Below are 21,129 nucleotides of genomic sequence, written 5' to 3' on the forward strand. Positions count from 1 at the left end.
TATCTCATTAATTCTATTTCTCTTACTCGGAAGATTTTGGTGATGCACGGTGAGATATTCTGTGCTTAGTTTCCTCCTACTTCCATCGCCCAGCCAAAAATATACACGGGAGAATTTTTTGAAAACACGTCATTTCGAAAACTAGGCGACACCAAAATGTATTAATCCGCGCGTAAAAAAACACGCAAAAAGAATGATAAATATGCTCAAAATGTCAAACAGATCTAAATAAAATCATAATTATTACACATCCCTTTAAAACACTGATGAGAAAGTTGTAGGGAACGAAATTAAATATCAAAATAAGGTCATGTCTGGGTAAGAATGATTGGACTAGTTTGCTACGCGGAAGAGTGTAGTCATCTTCAAGGAGATGCTATGGTCGGTGAAGGAGCCTGCCTTTACCTTACTATATAATCCTCTCACACTACCTTGGCCTAAAATTACCGTCTCCTGTTTTGGGCTGCAACCATAGATTAAGGCTGGAATATAATGCTATGGTTCTTAATCTTATCTTGGCCCAAATTTTCTTCTTGATGCTTGCTTCACGTAGCTCACAGGTAGAAAAGACAATGCTACGGCGTTACATCCTTCCCATAGCACTTCTTCTCTTCCACGGCACTTCTTCGTGACTATCACCATCCTCTAGTGTTCTTATATTGCTACAACTCAGCATTCAAGATGGACAGATGGGAATTTCAGGCCAAGTTGGAGTAAAAAGAGTAAGGTCATGAAGAAAAGGTGCCCTACTTTGCTACGCGGAAGAATTCAGTCTCCTTCAGGGTCGTGCTGTGGCCAGTTAAGATGCTCTCCTTACCTCTTCCTTACTATACCACTTTCACTCCAACTTGGCCTAAAATTACCGTCTCCATCTTCAGTGCTGATTTATAACCACAGACCAATACTGGAATATGATGCTAGTCACGAAGAAGTGCTACAGAATGGAAGTAGAGCCGTAGTATTGTTATGCAAATGGACGCAAATATCCGCCTAACGTAAAATGAACGATATGCATTTTATTCCGGGTTTTGGCACGATAATATTCTCCTCTATGATATTTACGCAATCTATGTCCATCACTGAGATATAAAATAAATACGAAAGGATACTGAGATGAAATAAGCAATATATAGACCAAGGTTACGTGACAAGCAGTAGGTTATATGCAAAGGAAAACGGTTAACAGAATTTTCAAAGCTTGGCAAACGTATAAACAATGCCTATACCCTTTTCACTCCAACCTGGCCAAATATTCCCATCTCCCCATCTTGAATGCTGAGTAATAACACCACATCAACACTAGAACACGGCGCTAGTCACGAAAAAGTGCAACGGATGGAAAGCCGTAGCATTATCTTACTCTGCTACAAAAGGACGAAAATCTGGGCCAAGTTAAGGTGAAAGAACTACTGTTATCTGAGAGAGAGAGAGAGAGAGAGAGACGGGCATCAGTAGTCTTGCTTGATCTCTATGGGCAGATAACAGCTCTCTCTCTCTCTCTCCAATAAGATCTTTGTTAATTTCTATGGGCAGATAACAGCTTCCTCCCTCTCTCTCTCTCTCTCTCATACTGATTTAACAAGCTACCGGCGTGTACTGTTCTCTAATGCTGAGCTAGAACATGAGATTAACACTGGACTATGTTGCTATAGTCACGAAGAAGTGCTACGGAATGGACTGGATGCACAACCGTAGTCTACACTATTATTCTGCCATTAAGCTTCAAGGAAAGAGATTACAAATATACGGAAATATCAGTGAATGAATTATATGCAGCAATAGGTGATGCTGTAACTTCACTCCCTGACCACCAAAAGCAACAGTAGTAGTAGAAGTAGTAGCAATAATAATAATAATAATAATAATACCATCACCATCACAAATAACAATACCGGTAATAATAATAATAATACCACCTATAATAACTGCAAAGGATTACGTCCCAAGTTTTGTTAATCCTAATAATAAAAACATCAAAACAAACGAAAACAGCGCCAAAATAAACAATACAAAAAACAGCGCCAAAATAAAAAGCAAAATGGCGCCAAAATATCAAAAACAGCGCCAAAATAAAAAGCAAAATGGCGCCAAAATATCAAAAACAGCGCCAAAATAAACAAAATACAAATAATAGCTCCAAAAACTAACATAGACACAAAAATGAAACTTGAATAATGTTTTGATTAACTGCCTGGCGAAACTGGATCATCAGCCGTTTCGCCAACCCAGTGCGAATTAATAATGAAGCATGCATCACTTGCCACTGCCCCGCCTGTCTGGATGATTGGGGTAATTAACCGTGTGGGGGTGGCGAATGTGCACACGCAGGGGAAAACGCACACACGGGGTTTGGAGAGGACGTAATGTGCACACAGAGGGATTGGAGTGGTGGTAAATGTGCACACGTAGGGGAAAACGCACACACGGGGTTTGGAGAGGACGTAATGTGCACACAGAGGGATTGGAGTGGTGGTAAATGTGCACACGTAGGGGAAGACGTACACACGAGGTTTGGAGAGGACGTAATGTGCACACAGAGGGATTGGAGAGGTGGTAAATGTGCACACGTAGGGGAAGACGTACACACGAGGTTTGGAGAGGACGTAATGTGCACACAGAGGGATTGGAGAGGTGGTAAATGTGCACACGCAAGGGAAAACGCACACACGGGGTTTGGAGAGGTGGTAAATGTGCACACGTAGGGGAAGACGCACACACGGGGTTTGGAGAGGTGATAATGTGCACACAGAGGGCTTGGAGAGGTGGTAATGTACACATGTAGGGGAAAACGCACACACAAGGTTTGGAGAGGTGGTAAATGTGCACACGTAGGGGAAAACGCACACACAGGGTTTGGAGAGGTGGTAAATGTGCACACGTAGGGGAAAACGCACACACGGGGTTTGGAGAGGTGGAAAATGTGCACACAGGAAGCTTGGGGAGGTGGTAAATGTGCACACGTAGGGGAGCACGCACACAGGGGGTTGGAAGCGTGTGTGGGAGGCGACTGAGTAATGTGCACACGTGTGGGAAAAACGCACACACGGGGGTTTGGAGGTGCGTGTCTGGGGGTTAGGCAATGTGCACACGTAGGTGAAAAACGCACATACTGGGTCTGGAGGCAGGTGTGTGCGTGAGGAATGTGTACACGCTGGGAAAAACAGGAAACGCACACAGGGGGTTCGGTTGCATGTGCGTTTCTGGAGTGGGAAAACACGAAACGCACACAGAGGGTTGGGAAGCGCGTCTATGCATGCTTAGGGGTGGGTAATGTGCACATGAGGAAAGACGCACACGGAGTCGCCAGGCGTGTGTGCGAGGTTCTGTGGGGGTGGAGAATATGTACACACGGGGGGAAAACGCACAAGGGGGTTGGACTGTGTGTATGTGTGGGTGGGGAATGTGCACTCGAGGAAAGACGCACAGGGGATGTCGCGAGGTGTGTGTGTGTGTGCGTGTTTGTTCCTATAACGTATTCATTAACGCCTCTGTATAGGTTTGACATGCCGTAATATTACCAACACACGCACACCACACACTCTTGACTCAAACACACACACAACCGGCCTGGGAGAATACGTACATAACAGAATAAAAACGTACACAGGAGCATCTTACCTTGATCATCAGAACACACGTGGATCCACACAAACACCAACTCCAAAATCCTTGCGCTAATCCAGGTAAAACAAACACTGTATATAGACACACAAACACTACACTAGGGACCTGAGGTTGGATATGTATTGGTACATCTAAATGGATATGTTAGATCGACGATACGAACACACGAAGCGGATTTTAGGTTCCAGAGAGACGCGCGTGCACTCCCCACCACTAACGACACCGCACTGACGGCCAGATGACTGAACTAACCCAAGATGCCAGTGTTAGGGATGTTCCTAGTTGCCGGGTCGCCATTTCCATTCCTTCACCTATTCTAAGCATATCCAATCAAGGAACCCTACATCTAGCTGATCAAAAGGTGCTCTACATGACCCTCAAATAGAAACAAATGTTGCAAAGGCGAAACACACTCGCTAGATGCAATTTTCAAGCCAAGAATTTTGTCATACGTCCGCCACCATCAGATTTCCAGCGTAAGCTTCCATTGCTGTACGACATTTTGCGCAGTATCCATTGATTGTCCAGCGACTGCCAGATATATATTGTTGTTGGGGGAAATATACGCCGACACCTCGTGGCTCCTCGACCTTCCCAATCAGCGATATGATTTCTGGGCTGCTTTATATTGGCTGAAATATTAGTACCCTTCTCGGGGTCAAGGCAGAGTAAAAAGGCGGGAAGCGGAAAGGTCTTGCGGTAAGCTTGTTCGGCTCCAACAGGTTGTATTTCCTTCGACCACACCCTGTTTCCTACGACATTCTCAGGCCGACTTGAGAATATTAAGTAGATACGATTAAGAGATACAGAATATGATATTCTCTGCGTAACTACTTAGCTAGACGTACGAGGAATGTCGAGACGGATTACCTCGCCGGATTATCCTTCTTACATCCTTCAAAAAAGAGCATTTCCCTTTTTCTTCGTTTTTTCCGAATTACATCATACAAGGTCCATGATACTCTATTTTCTTTGATTGGTTAGATACATCCATTTCGGCTTTTCTATGTACGATTAACTATTGTCAGCATTACAAGGATCAAATGAGAGAGAGAGACGGAAAGTTTAAAGCTCCACTCGGCTCTACAGGAGTTTGCAGACTAAAATCATTATTTCTCTACCATACCATAGTCCTTTCGCTCCTGTTGTAGGTGTAAGTAGATGTGTAGGTAGGAAAGTTAGTAGGTAGGCAGGTACTGGACGGTAGTTGGCAAATATAGATAGGCAGGCAGGTACGTAAGGTAGGTAGGAAGGAAAGTAGGTATAATAGGTAAGTGCGTAGGTAGGTAGGACGTAGGCAGGTATCGAAGTAGGTAGGTAGCAAGGTGTATTTATGTATGTAGGTAGGTAGGAGTGGGCTGGTGGGTTGGAAAGTAGGAAGGAAAGTAGGTAAAGAAGCAGAAAAGGTAAGTAGGTAGACAGGTAGGAAAGAGGGTAAGCAGTTAGGCAGTCAGGAAGGCAGAAATACGTGTAGATAGAAATCGATAGACTGATATGTTATGCAGCACAGCCTACTGAATAACATGAACAGATTTAACCGTGTATCAGTAGAGCCTGGGAAATTTTAATCAGATACGTGTGTGTGTGTGTGTCCTTCCCTCACATTTTATATATATATATATACTTTGTCCTTGTTCTCTCTCTCTCTCTCTCCTTATTTTCCAGTTCCATTTGGCGTTCTCACGAGTTATATTTTTCACATTTCATATAAATTATTTTTTTTTACCCATTTGTTTTTCCTTCCTCCGTTGTTATTTATAAAAAAAATAAAATAAAATATAGAGTTCACAGCAAAAATAACAGCTATTAACTTCCCCATAAAAAAACATAAAACTAATCTCATAATACCATGCCACAAATTACGAAAATCCATAAGCTAAAAAAAAAAAATGAAATGGCCAATATATTTTAGTCACGTCGAAAAATAAACAAAAAAATGGCAAACTCCGGTATGGCAACACCGTGACGTCATCGGCGTCATTAGGCGAAATTTGTTCTTGTTTTTTGGCCACATTTTTTCACATTTTTCGGCCAAATTACGGAAATCGGGGAAATTATCTTTAGGGCGAGTGAAAGATAGTGAGGGAGGGAGGAAGGGAGGCGGTGAGGGAGGGAATGAGATAAAAGAGGAGGAAGAGGAAGTTAGATGGAAGATAAAAAGGAAAAAGAGAGAGAGAGTGAGAGAGTAATAAAAAAGGAAGGAGAGGAAGAAACAGGAATTGAGAGAGAAAGAGAGTCTGCTAAGGAAAAGAATCTCTACACATTCAGTGCACCAAATGTACACCAGCTCTTTACCAACACATGTACGTAAATTAATGCACATACATACACACACATATAGTAATACACCCACACAGGCAGAATCTCATGCATACCAATATAGGTTACAGAGAGAACGTTGTGTATATGTCGGCACACACACACACACACTAACCTATATGTCTTTCTATCTGCATATTCCTACCTAACACACACACACACACACTACCTACCTACATTTCTACCTACATGCCTTCCTATACACACACACACATCTACCTACCTTTCTACCTACATGCCTTCCTATCCACACACACACACACATACGTCAGAGAAAATTCAGCCGTCCACCCTTTCAACTTACCCTTCTTCATGCGTCAATCTTGCAATCTCCATATACTTTTCTCCCGCTTAAAAGAGAATAATATTTCTGAAAGGGGTTAATGAAGGCTGTATCATACCCCTCTAATTCGGAAAATCTCTCCCATGTTGAATAAACTCGTCTGTAAAAGGACAAAATCTAGGCCAAGTTAAGGAGAGAGAGAGAGAGAGAGAATTAGAATGTTAGGTGATGGTGGCGCAGGTGTGTTGATGAGAGAACAGGTGTGCATCCCTCACACACACACACACACACCTTACTATCACCAGTCTTCCCTCTCCCTCTCTCATTCTTTCTATATTTCACTACATGTATCTCACTCACTACTTTCAATATTTCCTTTCTCTCTCTCTCTCTCTCTCTCTCTCTCTCTCTCTCTCTCTCTCTCTCTCTCATGCAGCAGAGTAATTAAGTCATCTGAGTGGCAGCATAAAAATATAATTGTTTGTTACACTATAGTTTAATTTGACGTGCCACAAAGGGGGGGAAGGGATGAATGGGGAGAGAGGGAGAGAAAGGAAAGAGAAGAAAGGGAGAGGAGAGAGGGAGAAAGGGAGACAGATGGGAAGGGAGGAAAGGGAGAGACAGGGGAAGGGAGGAAAGAGTGGAAAAGAGGAAAGAGAGAGGAAGAGAGGAAAAGGAAGGGAGAGAGGGGAAAGGCAGGACAAGGATGGGAGAGGGGGGAAGGGAGGAAAAAAAGAGGAAAATGGGGAGGGGAAGGGAAGAAAAAAAGAGGGAAAGGGGAGGGGAAGGAAGGAATAAGGAGAGGATGGAGGAGAGGAAGGGAAGCATTTGGTAGAGATAATAGGGAAGAGAGGGGAGGGGAAATCATGGAAGAGTAGAGGCAGAGGGAGTAGGGGGAAAGGGAAAGAAAAATATTGAATGACTGAAAAAAAAAAAAACTGAATCATGGTAATATGAGCATCTGACACAAACATGTTCAAGAGTTACCACATTCCTAACTAGAAAGCACTCAGAGGGTGCATACCTCAACCAATGCCAACATAACTTATGATATATTGCTGTAATTCCCCTTTCCTACCAGATGAATACTTTTATGGTCTCACACAGTTAATTAATTCTTGGTCTTAGTCTGCCCTGTTACACAGTGTCAGAGAGTTCATACCTCCACCAACACCAATAAAATGTATTATTTATTCCTGCATCTGGTTTGGATCCACTTTAATATCTAATCAACTCTTGCCCCACTGCCTACCTAGCCACCAGGTTTCACTGCAATCCGATAGCTTTCAGATTTCTTGTACATAAACAGAAAGGCACAGGTGAATATATAACCTCCATCCAAATTTGTTGGCTGAGGTAACTGTGCCTGACACATTAACACTTTCACTCAGGGATGGCTGAATGGTGAGCATCACTGACTGCAAAGCTGCTTGGTCTGTCAGTGTCAGGGTTTAATCCTGGCACCATTCAAGTCTGGTGTCCATCCACCCTTTATGGCTTGGTAGGTAAATGAGTACGTTGAGTAGCACCAGGGGAGGTAACTGTGGCAACCTTGGATGATGCAGTGGCCTTGTATACCACCATCATCACCATCACAGCCACCACCACCACCATCATCATCATTATTATCATGAACAACATATTTTATGCACATACAAAGGGTAAGAACATACAATTACAACAAAAAAATTACCCAAATTGTACTGTCTTTGTGTATGTTAATATTTCACTCACACTTGTACATTTTACTGCTAGATGTGCTTAATGAAATGATACAGCATAAAGATCATATTCATTTGTAAATCATGAAAAATACAAAAGACTGCACACTTCTTTATAGATACATTAGGAAATGCATTAAGCAATACTGTATTTCATGATAATGCAAATCACACTTATACACAACTGAATAAAAAAATAAATAAATAAATAATAATCATAAAAATAATAATACAGAAAAACCTAAAAACAGGGGGTAAAATTTCAGGAACAGTTAAGCACTTACTGATTAACTTCGTTCATTCTTATCACAAAATATTTTGATTACAGCTCCATTATCTTAAACTAAATCTTCCGACACAATTACACAAAAGGGAGCCTGCCAGAGACTGAGCAGCATGGACAGCCGCCATTAGGTGACCAAGGCTGACGTATGCAAGAATGTTGGAGCCTTGTCAAGTGAAACAAAACAAATCACACTATTAATGGTGGAAAAATACAATACAGTTAGGAGTAAGTTAGGGTTGAAATGAACAACCAAAAAAAGGAGTACAAAAAGAAAGACATTAATTTTTTGGCAAATCAGTAAAACAAACATGAAAGAAAATACAAATAATGACATGATAAGGGAATGAGAAAATCTGTGGTATATGTAAATGGGACAACTTTGCCCTCTTGGTATGGTAATGGACAAAAGTTTGATGGCACTTCTTTGCTGGCTGTGGGAATGGAAGGCTTTACATGATCTATTTTTATGTGATAGCGATGTGAAGAGCTGAACAAGGGAGGATGAAAAGGAAGGAAACTCTGTCATCTGATGTGATAGCAATATGAAGAACTGAACAAGAGAGCAAGAGAAGGAAGGCTCTGTCGTCAATGTGGCAGCAATACAAAGCACACAACAAGAGTGGATGAGAAGGAAGGATACGCTCTATAGTTTGATGAGAGATGAGAAATATGGAAGGTGTTACATAAATAGGACAGGACAAGAATATGAAGAAAACAAAATAAGAGGAGCCTGTGGAGTCACATGGAGAGACAGGGTGACAAATGAGGACATAAAGGAGCATTGTGGTGTGCATGTGATAGGAAGCATTAGGAGGAATACACTGAGGTGGTTTGGCCATGTGGAGAGGATGAAGGGTGAAATACTGACGAAGAGAGTGTATGTGAGTGAGGTGGAGGGAGGGAGAGGGAGGGGGAGGCCAAGAATGAGATGGAGGGATGGGGTGGAGAGGTACTCTACGTGAGAGAGGGGGGTGTGAGCTGGGAGCAGGGCAGTGAAATGGCAAGGGACAGGGCGATGTGGAGGCGATTTGTTTGTGGCCACCCCGAACGGGATTGAGGTGTCTGGCAATAGATAGATGGATAGAAAAAACTAGGAGATGGAAGAATACTCTCTGTCATCTGATGAGCAATAACAAATATGGAAGGTGTTACATGAACCACTGTATTTCCACGTGACAGCAGTATGACGCACACACAAAAGAAAAAGAAAAATTAAAAAGGTATGCACGTATCCGACTGTGTGTGAGAACAATGCCCGACTTATATCTTATCCAAATGCATTATTCCACTCTCTCCCTACACTTATCTTGCTGTCAATATCCTAATCTCTATTGGCCTGTCAATTACACTCACACTCAGGTCTGACCAATTCATAGTAGCATCATCATCATCATCATCACCACAACCATCATTATCATTGTCATTATCATAGCCATCACTGCCATCATCATCATCATCACCACCACAACCACTACCACCACCACCATCATTATCATCATCACCATTTCCATCACCACCAGCATCATATCATCATCATCATTATTATCATCATCATCATCCTAACTTCTTTTCCCACCTACAGATGCAGTAAGGCAGAGTCAAAAACATGTGAAAAGCGAAAGCAAAATGGTGCGAGAATAACCAAGAGCCCAGTGAGAGGGGTGAGACACTCATTCACACTGCATTCAGGCCCCTGGAATCCTGACTCCACCTCCCAGGTATAACTATTTGCACATTCAATTTATACACTCAGACCACTTATAAATGACAGACTGATATTTCATAGATTATAACTCAGCTGGTTTATATATCACTAGTATGGCTGACTGAACATTATGAAATGGATACAATTCACTGACAAAGTAAATAAATCTGCCAAGACTGACTAATAAAGAAATAATGGGAAGACTTTAAATATTATAACTAAGCAGATTATAACGTGTATATTTAATCTCGTATTCTCCGCAGTTAAGAATGCTCCCTAACACCTCTTCCTTACCGACTTATTTCTGGATATGGCTGGGTAATATCATTCTGTATGGTATTTATGCAGAGTATGATGATATTAGAATTATTTAACAAAGAAGAGGAAGGTACAGTGTAATAGGTAAAATAAATCGCTAAGGACGAGGTGTTAGGGACATTTTTTAACAATGATAACAGAGGTCTTACTCCAGTACACAGAGGAACATAATCTATCTCATCAATAAAACATAACTAATTCAGCACCTCAAATATATAACTTCTTCTCACTCCTTTTTACCCCATTCTCTACCTACTTCACTCTAGCTCAACAACCATATGCCTGTCCTTCACCCCTTCTCACCCCAGTTTCATCTATTTCAATCACAACTATTCCTCAGTCTTCCATCCTTTCTCACCCCCTCTCACCCTCAACAATTATGCCTCAGTCTTTCACCTCTTCTCACCCTTTCTCACCCCTTTCCGTACCTCTGCCTTCCATCCCTTCTCACCCAAACTCACGCTCAACAACCACACCTCAGCCTTTCATCTTTTCTCACCCCTTCTTCGCTCCTTTTCACCCCTTCCTCACTCCTACTCACCCTTTCCTCACCCACCTTTCCCCCTCCTTACCCAATCTCAACCTATCTCACTCCACCACAATAACCTTGCCTCAATCCTTCACTCCCTCTGCCAGAATCCTCTCCACAGCATCAGCCAAGTTCTCCGCCACGCAATCCGGGGTGACAGTGGGGTGTGGGAGAAGGGATGGGGTGAATTTTCCCGTCTTGACCAGCACCCCTCTCACCCCACACCCCTGAGCACCCCCAACGTCTGAGGCTATGTCGTCCCCAACCATCACTGCCTGGGGGGAAAAGCGGGTAACTGTAGATGGTCTGTTTTAATGGAACGACGTCACTTCCACAGCCTATCAGCATCAGTGGGAGTGGTGTGAGTTGGAGAGAAGGCACTCCAATGGCAGAACATGCTGATTTGGAGGCAATCTGTTTGTGGCTGATTACTGACAAACAGACAGAGATAGAAAGACAGACAATACAGACAGATAGACAACAGACAGACAGAGATAGAAAGATACACAACAGACAGGCAGAGAAATAGACAGAAATATGGACATTCAGATAAACAAACTTAGTGTCACTAACCTCTGCCGCAGTTACCTCCATGTCTGCCAGTGCCTGCTGAAAGAAAACAGGGGAGGGCTTGCCAACAATCTCACACTGTACGTTACAAGCAAACTCCAGCGCCTTTGCAAATGCCCCCACGTCCAGCTGAAGTTGGTCGTTGTGCTTGTAGTAGCGGCTGAGGGATGTAGAATGGATGAGTGAACAGCTAAATCCCTTTGTTTTATGTGGCTATAATTCTCTCACCTTAACTTGGCCTATATTTTCATCCAATTGTAGGTCATTTCACAGAGCTCAGTGGCACAAAAAGACAGTACTATGGCTCTACATTCTTTCCACAGCACCTCTTTGTGACTAGCACCATATTCTAGTATAAATCCATTGTTACAACTCTGCATTCGAGATGGAGAGATGACAATTCTAGGTCATTACAATAAAATGAGCATAATGTTACACTATGCAAACATATCTTTTCTCCTCACTTTTTCACGACTAGCATCATATTTAAGTGTCAAGCTACTGTTACGAGTCAATGCTCAAGATGGAGAGACTGCAATTTTAGGCCACGTTAGAGAGAGAGAGAGAGAAAAAAAAAAACAGCGTAATTATAAACAAAAATACATCACAGAAAGCAATATAGCTATCAGGGTAAAGTTTTCCTTTAAGGCTGTGTCACTACTACACTACTGATGAAATAACAACTATTCTTTATCTACATCTGCTCATTCACTATAAAGTTTTTCAAGTCAGAAAGGAATGTTGTTTGTGCATGTAACTCTTTATTTATGAACAAATATGTCTCACTTAAAGCTATTTTATTTAATGTCTATCTATCTATCTATTGCCAGACGCCTCAATCCCGTTTGGGGTGGCCACAAACAAATCGCCTCCATGTCGCCCTGTCCCCCGCCATTTCACTGCCCTGCTCCCAACTCACACCCCCCTCTCTCATATACCTCTCCACCCCATCCCTCCATCTCATCCTCGGCCTCCCCCTCCCTCTTCCCCCCTCCACCTCACTCACATACACTCTCTTCGTCAGTCTTTCAATCTTTATCTCTTTATTACCGCTACTTCATGGTCACTGCCCTTCTCATCTGTTTGCCTGCATCCTTCCTCCATTATGGCAAGTATGTAGCACCCATCTGGCAGTACACTCTCACCCCTTTTCTGTCCAACTCTTTCATATAAGAATTAACAGATATTCTCGGTCATTCATGTATGCAACAGATCAACTCTGGAACTGTCCTCCTGTGTCTGTAAATCCCCATGCTTATGAACCGCAATATTTTAAATGCAATGCGTTTACACATACTGAAATGGCTGGATCTTGATACTGGCTTCCTTGTTCTGATTTTTTTTTTTTTTTTTAATGACTTTGCAGGATTTTAGAGTTTGGTTCTTTCTTCTTTATAAAAAAAAAAAAAAAAAGCTGACTGTATAGACCATTAAATATTTACACATCTATCCACTGCCAGATGCCTTAATCCCAACAGGGGTTGCCACAAACGAATCACCTTCACATCACCCAGTCCTCTGACATTTGGCTGCCTTCCCTCCCGCTCACAACTCTCTCTTTCATATATCTCTCCACTCTATCCCATCATCTCAGTCTCAGTCTCCTCTTCCTCCTCTGCCCCTCCAACTCATTCACATACACTCTTCTACTCAGTTTCTCCTTCTTCATCCTCTCAACATGGCCAAACCATCTCAAAGTATTTCTCTTAGCCCTTACAATCACAAGCACATCAACGCATCATATCTATCTATCTATCTATCTATTACCAGACGCCTTAATCCCATAAGGGGTGGCCACAAACAAATTGTCTCCATGTCGCCCTATCCCACGCCATTTCACTGCCCCACTCCCAGCTCACACCTCTCTCTCTCATATACCTCTCCACTCCATCCTTCCATCTCATCTTATGTATCTTACGTATGTACAGAATATATGTACACAGTAATTCCACTAACCCATATCCGAGCGAGATGAGCCTGGGTTTGGGCATGGCCATGAGGGCACGGAAGGCAGCATTGAGGTTGGCATAGGTGAAGTTATCCTCAGCATCACCCAGGAGTACGCAGCTGGCCGGACCCCCACCAACACTGAACTCTCCCTCTACCTGTGAGACATGATGTGGGGAGGTATTTGTACACATCACCTCACTAACGCTTTCAACATTTAACATCTTTTTAAATATGTACACCGATGTATGCAACCATTTTGGAGCCTTTATAAATGAAACGAATGTCTTTCCTCTCAGATTTAAGAGGATGATTGAATAATGAAAGTCATGGCTACAGGTAATAATGTGTAAGAAATAATCCATCTATCCATCCACCATCCACTCCTCTACTACCCCATTCAGAGTACTGTACTGTATAAGATTACGGCATGAAACTGCATGAAAGAAAACACACAATATATCTATCTATCTATTGCCAGACACTTTAATCCCATAAAAGGTGGCCACTGTGTCCTCTGAGTTAGCTAGTTGTTTAATGGGGAGGGACACTAACCCTCCACCAACCCACCTGACACATGGGAGACAAAAACTACGGAAAAACTAAGCAAGAATAACAAATAATATCCAACACACTCTAACCCTGGGATGGACGAGCAGATGGGGGACCAAATTCTCCTTCTTCAGTAGCCTCAGAGCCGCTGGGATGGGGCTGAACAACTCCCCTTCCTTGATGTCGAACCCAAATCCACGAAGCTTCTCCAGGAGTATGGATGTGGGCGTTGTGGTCTCGTTTGTCACCAGGCGGAAGGGTATGCCAGCCTCTCTCAATCTAACAGGGTAAAAATGCCTATAAGTATGTCTTTGTTATATGCTGGACAGGGTATGCCAGCTTCTCATAATTTAATACAGAATAGGAGTGGAAAATGTCTACAAAGTATGACCTTATTTTGGGAAAGGTATACCGTATTGGCTCCTTTAATCTAACACAAGAGCAGAAAATGCCTACACAGTATATCGCTGTTATATGTTGGAAAGAGCATGCCAGCTTCGTACAATCTAATATAGGAGTGGAAAATACCTATACAGTTTTTGCTTTGCGTTAGTATTCACCTCGTTCTAGCACTGTATTTCCCTTGCCCTCCTGTTTACCTTGCTACTGCCTGAACACTGCCGGGTATGACGGTGCCCATGTCCGGCCCTGACTCATACATCACGCCGGTGATGTCGAGCAGAACACCTCGCACAGGAGAACGCAGCCACTCGCACATCCTCACAGCTATAGCCACCCTGATGACATACAGCAAGTTCTTGTTGTTTATCATTTATTTTAGGTCCATTTTTGATGTTTACTAGTACAATTACCACTATTAATACTATTATTACTACTACCATACTACTACTACTGCTATTGCTACTACTACTACTACTACTACTACTGAAAAATATCTCTGAAGGTGAGTAAAAACTGCATGAAGACACCTGAATAAAACTGTCTCTAGAAAGTATGAATAAAATATAAAATGAATCAGTTTTTTTTTAAATCTTTTCAGTAATTAACTGTAGACTTCTCTGCAGGAAAATATATCAGTAAGAAGCAGTTAGTAATAAAGACTCCTGTTACAATTAAGATGAAAAACAGACATGAATGTGAAAGTACATTTGTGGACGATAATACTGATCCACTTCCTTACAACATACATGAACAGACAATGAGCAATGACTTCTGAAACCCTGTGATGCAACCTATGGAGTGCAACAAACTTTTAAAAATATCATGTACAAGTTTCATAATGCTTGTACTAGAAAGCTGATTGATATTATTTTCTGAACCTGTACCTATAAATGAAGTGTAAAGTCAAAATGCACATTAGTCTTTTTTTTTTTTCCATGCCAAGCCATGTTTATCAATTCCCGGGAGTAAACAAAGCACCATAATTATGCAGGGCCATACTGATGTCAGTTAAGGACGCTCCCTAACACCTTTCCCTCAGCGACTTACTTTGCTTAGCCTATTTACACTCTACCATCCTTCTCCAGTAACTTAAATAATCTTAATATCACCGTACTCTGCAGAGATAACGTGCAAAAGGATACCAGCCAGCCACATCCAGAAATAAATCACTAAGGAAGACGTGTTAGGGGGCCTCCTTAAATGACGAGAATATGGACCAAATTGATAAGCTACAAATTACAAGCTTACAATTGCCACTTACATTCCAGTTGAGAGGGATGCTGATTCTTGGTTTCAACTTTTGTTTCTGGCACATTCTACAGTACTTGGTCCTTTAATTTTCCACCATATCTGTTAGGCAGCAGAGCGAATAACATAATGACAGTTGATAAGACACAGATTTATTAGTATTATATTTACTGGTAGTTTCTGGCGATTAGGCTATGGAAGAGAGGATCACAAGATTTTTTTTGTTTTTTTAACGTAAGGAAGAAGGAACCAAAAACCGGATGCCTGCAAGATTTTTCCCTCTAAGAAAAAACCCAAAAGACGACAGAGCCAAATTCAAGAATGTGCCATAAACAGCAAAGGGGACACTGTATTTGTCTGAGTTCATGGTGTAATCCCACTTCCATCATCAAGGTTTCATAAATGGGTGCCTGGTGGTCTGGTGGGTTGAGGTCCTACATCCAGATGTGGCCCATAAAGGGTTTAAATCCAAGGACTGGTTGGGGTTTACGGATCACATACCACCACTGAAGGATGAATAAGTGGTCATTCTTGCCTTAATGTCTGCACTGAGTAGCCTAGCCCCAGGTCCCTGCACTCCTGGTTCAGAGTCTATCTATCTATCTATTGCCAGATGCCTTAATCCCACATGAGGTGGCCACAAACAAATCGCCTCCACGTCGTCCTGTCCCCCACCATTTCGCTGCCCTGCTCCCAACTCATACCCCCCTCTCTCATATACCTCTCCACTCCATCCCTCCATCTCATCCTCGGTTCAGAGTGCTTTTAGATAATTTCACTCGCCCCAGGAATGGTCTGTATTAGTTGAGGTTTTTAAACATTCAAAATGTTTCTCATCCCCTTTCCTACCAAAATGTAATCATAAAAGAGTATAACAGCCAAACCCATATTACTCATTCGGTGTTGGGGACAAGGCTAGGTTTCTGTAATCCAGTACATCTAAAGATAAGAGACTGACCTATGTCTCACATATTATTTTACATACCCTTAAAACTGGTTACAACAACTCTGCAATTTGAATCATGGTGATGAAGCCACCACTTCTTCCAACCATCAGCATCACACCACCAGTCCACCAAAACACCATGAACTAAATGAAACCCTGATTATGTTGATCCTTAATCCCATATACATATTAAGCATTACAGAGACTGCAAACATGCCTTAACTGTTATATGAACTGGTGCGGAAATACAGTGTTACACTTCCAAAATGCAGAATCAAGGACCCATTGTATATACAGTACCAACATATCTCTGTATGTCAAAGAGCAGAAATAAATTAATATACTGTATTTGGATGATAGATGGATGGATGGATATAAGAAAATAAAGATAAAATCCCTACACCACTTCATTCTCAAAGCCCATCTTCTAATGAACTTGCAAGGCTTCCAGCACCTCTTTCTTAACAATACCTCTTGAATATTACACCTAAGCATTCTCATTAATCTTCTTTACTGTAGCTATACATGTTTAATACGGACAAGAACTGCATAAATAACATACAAATGAATACAGTATCAACATGATTTATTGAATACTATACCTTGGCAATGTCTTTCATGCTATTTATACACTTTAAACATCAACACAGATTGCATAAATAACTTAAGATCTATTTAAGTGTTGTATGATGAAAAACTGATAAGGAAAAGGTGTTACAAAGCCTCCTACGCTGACATGAATATACGCTCAGCTTTCGTACTTAACAATACATCATGCACTCCCAACTTTACTCTTTGAATCCAATGATGCCCTTTATGGCAAACTTTTGATACTTTTTGATGATTTTTCTCAGCTTGGGAAAGCAATTCACTATCTATCTATCTATCTACTGCCAGATGCCTCAATCCCATAAGGGATGGCCACAACCAAATCACCTCCACGTCACCCTGTCCAATGCCACTTCACTGTCTTGCTCCAAGCTCATCCCCCCCCTCCCATATACCTCTCCACTCCATCCCTCTAGCTCATCCTCAGCCTCCCCCTCCTTCTCCTCCCCCAACTCACATACACTCTCCTCATTAGGAATTCACAATAGAGCTAAATGAACACTAGCTATGTCTATCCTTTGTTTACCTTACAGTGCCACAGCCAGAGGGGAGGCACCGGTCACCCCAAATTTCACAGAGAATACCCCTGCCTCCCTAGAAGAGTTTTCCCTGTGTCACTCCACAACTAGACTTGCCTACCGTATTTTAAAAACCCTGGCTATGCCCCTGCTCACAAGAGAACAAAATAAAGGCTGTATCTAACCTCTCCATTTTCAAAAAATCTTCCTTCCCTGAATCATACTGTCTGGAGATAACGTGAATAAAACACAAAAATACACCACTGGACTCACGGCATCAAGCAACATCAACAACTTATAGCCAATCATGAGTTACTGTTACCAAAATGGAAGGCCAATAAATCATTTCCCCATCTTCACGTACAGTAAGACCTCCCTCAGTCAGCATAGGCTAGGCTAATAGGGGCTAAGGCCTCGCCGACTTAGGCAAACTGCCAACTTTTGAGAATCACCTCTTCCTCCCCCCCCAAAAAAAGAAAAAGTGTCTAAGACCACTAACCATGTTTGCATACAGTAGCAGGGGGTAATCCATGCATAGAGGAGGCCTTTTGGAAGGATGTAGAGGTGTTTGGGGGCTCAAGATCACTTCTGTGCACAATATTCCAACTATAATCACACTTAATATACTTTACACTTAATCACACTTAACATACTGTACACTTAATCGCACTTAACATACTGTACACATAATCACACTTAACATACTGAATCACACTTAACTTGCTGTACACTATACTTGTGCAGACCTTTATCTCTTTATCTCTTTTTCTATCGCTACTTTAATGGTCGCTGCTCCTCTGAACTGTCTGCTTGCATTCCTCCACCTCTACGACGGGCACGTAGCACCCGTCTGGCAGCAAACTCTCATCCCTTTTCTCTCCAACTCTCTAATGCAAGAGTTAACCGTTACTCCCAGTCTTTCATTTATGCAACAGGTCAGCTCTGGAACTGTCTCCCTCTGTCTGTATTTCCTGCTGCCTATGATCTCCAGTCTTTCAAACGCAGTGTATCCAGGCATCTCAAAATGATCGGATCTTGAATTTGGCTCTATATTGTATTTTGTTTTTCTCTTGGAGGGAACTGTTACTGCGGGCTCATGGCCTTTGGTTCCTTCTTCCTTGCATTAAAAAAAAAAAAAAAAATTTACATCACTGTTTATTAAAATTACTTAATTACTCTACCAAACTTAACATACACTTTATATACAGTACACTTATTCACTACTATCACTTAATCACTATCATTGTCAAAAATGTTTTCAGGAAAGTCTGAGGAAATACTGCTGCGTAAGCTGCAGGAAGACTCACTGCTGCTGGAGGGTTGGGGTTGCCTCAGAACTGGTTTTGGCTTATAAAAGTCTGAGATTCTCTTTTGCTTCTGAGCAGCATGCTGTCTCCTGATCACACCAGCTCTGATATCTCTGAGCACAGGGAAATATTTATCAAAGCCATCACAGTGTACCAGTCCCTCCAGAGTCTTATCCAGGTAAAAATGGAGCTCTGACAGCTTCACCTTGGTCCTTCCTCCATGGGCCTCCAACTCCTCTGCGCTGGGATGTGTTGGGGCATTGTCACGAAGGAGACCAGCCTTGACTGCATCCTTGGCAATGCCCAGCTCCTCAGTCTGGAACTTTATGATGGCAGGCGCAAAGTAGTGGTGAAACCACTCCAAAAATAGCTCCCAGGTGAACCAAGCAATCTTGTTGCTCCTGTAGATCACCGGGAGTTTGTCCATTATGTTGTTGATGGTTCTTGGCTTCTTGGACCTGCCACTCACCATGGGCTTCAGTCTGTGGGTACCATTAGTGTTGGTGCGGCAAAAGATGGAGATGCGGTACTTGGCTGCCTTCCTCCTAGGGATATGATCCTCTTGCCTGCTTGTCTGCGTGTTAGAGGGCATGGACTTCCAAAACTGCCCTGTCTTGTCGGCACTGTACACCTGTGAGAGGAGGAGCTTTTCCCTGAAAGGCTCCACAGCAGCCTTGTCAGCACAGGCACTTTCCCCCACAACTTTCCGGGCGGTGATGCAGTGTCGGGTCCTGAACTTGAAAAGCCAACCAGCACCTGCCTTGAAATCCGTGATCATCAGATGCTTGGCCAACCTCATTGCAGAGTTTTGCAAGTCCACACCTCTCATGGGCACACCAGCAGCGCGCTCCTGTTTGTACCACTTAAACACAGCAGCGTCTAAGGTCACGTGCTTCAATGGCCGGATCCTCTTCCTAACATTCTTGGCAGAGCCTGGGTCCTCAAGGGTAAGGATATGGGCACGAATTTTCTCTTTGTTTTTCTTGATGTCATACAAGGTGCTGGGCTTGATGTCAAACTCAGCACAAACAGATCATGTGGAGGTGACAGTGTCTGTTCGTGCCAAGACTTTCAACTTCTCCTGCAGGCTCAGTCTTCAGCTTCATTCCCTTCCTCCCAGAGGCTCCCTTGGTACCGTGCAGAGACGACATGATGGCAGGATGCAGGATAAGTACACCTGAAAAGTGCGCAACACTTTGTCACAGTCACAAGCGAGTGAGAGAAACATGTCACGGGTGGCGGCTGGGGCAAGGCTGAGCTCCATGTAATGCGCAGAGCAGCGGCTCAGTATGTCTATACCACCTAAGTCGGTATATTGCCAGCCAACAACCAATGTGCTGACTTAATTTTGACTTTTGCAAGTTTGAACGGGATAGCCTGATGCATCACGCCTCACGTGATGCCGAGTTTGGGTTGTTATTAGTCGGTGTTTTGCCGACTCAGGATCAATTTTGCAGATTATTTTTTCTGCCACGTGGTCAATTTTCGAAAATAATTTTTGAATGAATATTTTGGAACCGTGCTGACTTATAAGTAACTCTGACTAAGAAAGGTCTTACTGTACTTCAAAATGCTATATCTCTCAGCATTTATGACCTTCTTTGCTGACTTCCACCCTCAAACACCATTATGAAATAAGATGATGCCATTCAAGTGAGGTGTAAACTGATTTAACCACCAGCAGACATTTACCTACTATGACAATGAAATCAGTTTAATGGAATGATAGTACTGGTAATAAACAGTATACCAGGTAGGACTATATATTTAAAATTTAACAGCACGTGGGGTTATATGGAGACACTGACAGGCAAACGAGGAACTGAAGGAGCATTGTGGTGTTGATGTGAATGTTAGAATGCATTAGGAGAAATATTCTGAGAAGGTCTGGCCCAGTGTAATTCAAGTGGCACCAACATCATTTACTGTTACCAGTGCCAGTATAAGCTCTATACTGAACTAAAATTGGGAGATCGTCAGCAGATAACACTAATTTCTCTGAGTCCAGGCTTGTTTGCTTGTACCTTGTTTCCAAGCAACAGAGTATTGTGTATGGATACACCGATAATCAAGGGATGCGGTACGGATTAAAACTCTGTGACCTTGCTTCACAACTATAGTGGCTGACAGATGATGACACTGCTCCCAAACGGCTGCTACGCCTCTGCCACCTCCCGGTACAATAGATCACGGCTGAATGATATGTCACACACCAGAGAGAGGATAATCAGCTCTGACCTTCGAA

At 42.5% G+C, this 21,129-nt stretch overlaps 1 protein-coding gene across 1 annotated transcript; it reads right to left on the reverse strand.

Moving 5' to 3' along the window:
- Positions 1–10,370: 10,370 nt before the first annotated feature.
- LOC145391408 (phospholysine phosphohistidine inorganic pyrophosphate phosphatase-like) lies at positions 10,371–15,608 on the reverse strand. The gene is made up of 6 exons (XM_080266019.1): positions 15,518–15,608; positions 14,454–14,591; positions 13,944–14,133; positions 13,312–13,460; positions 11,359–11,515; positions 10,371–11,060 (listed from the first exon to the last, which is right to left on the reverse strand). Coding segments are annotated over exons 1-6 (828 nt in total). The 5' UTR covers positions 15,520–15,608; the 3' UTR covers positions 10,371–10,868.
- Positions 15,609–21,129: the final 5,521 nt, after the last annotated feature.

The sequence above is a fragment of the Coenobita brevimanus genome, chromosome 2, assembly GCF_032717465.1.
Source record: "Coenobita brevimanus isolate Jiangsu-jjx chromosome 2, ASM3271746v2, whole genome shotgun sequence".
NCBI classification, from domain to species: domain Eukaryota; kingdom Metazoa; phylum Arthropoda; class Malacostraca; order Decapoda; family Coenobitidae; genus Coenobita; species Coenobita brevimanus.

Coding starts and splice junctions, on each gene's coding strand:
- LOC145391408 (XM_080266019.1), bottom strand. Junction 14,134..14,453: donor AGTGTTCAGGCAGTAGCAAG/GTAAACAGGAGG, acceptor TTACCCTGTTAG/ATTGAGAGAGGCTGGCATAC. Junction 13,461..13,943: donor ATCTGCTCGTCCATCCCAGG/GTTAGAGTGTGT, acceptor CATGTCTCACAG/GTAGAGGGAGAGTTCAGTGT.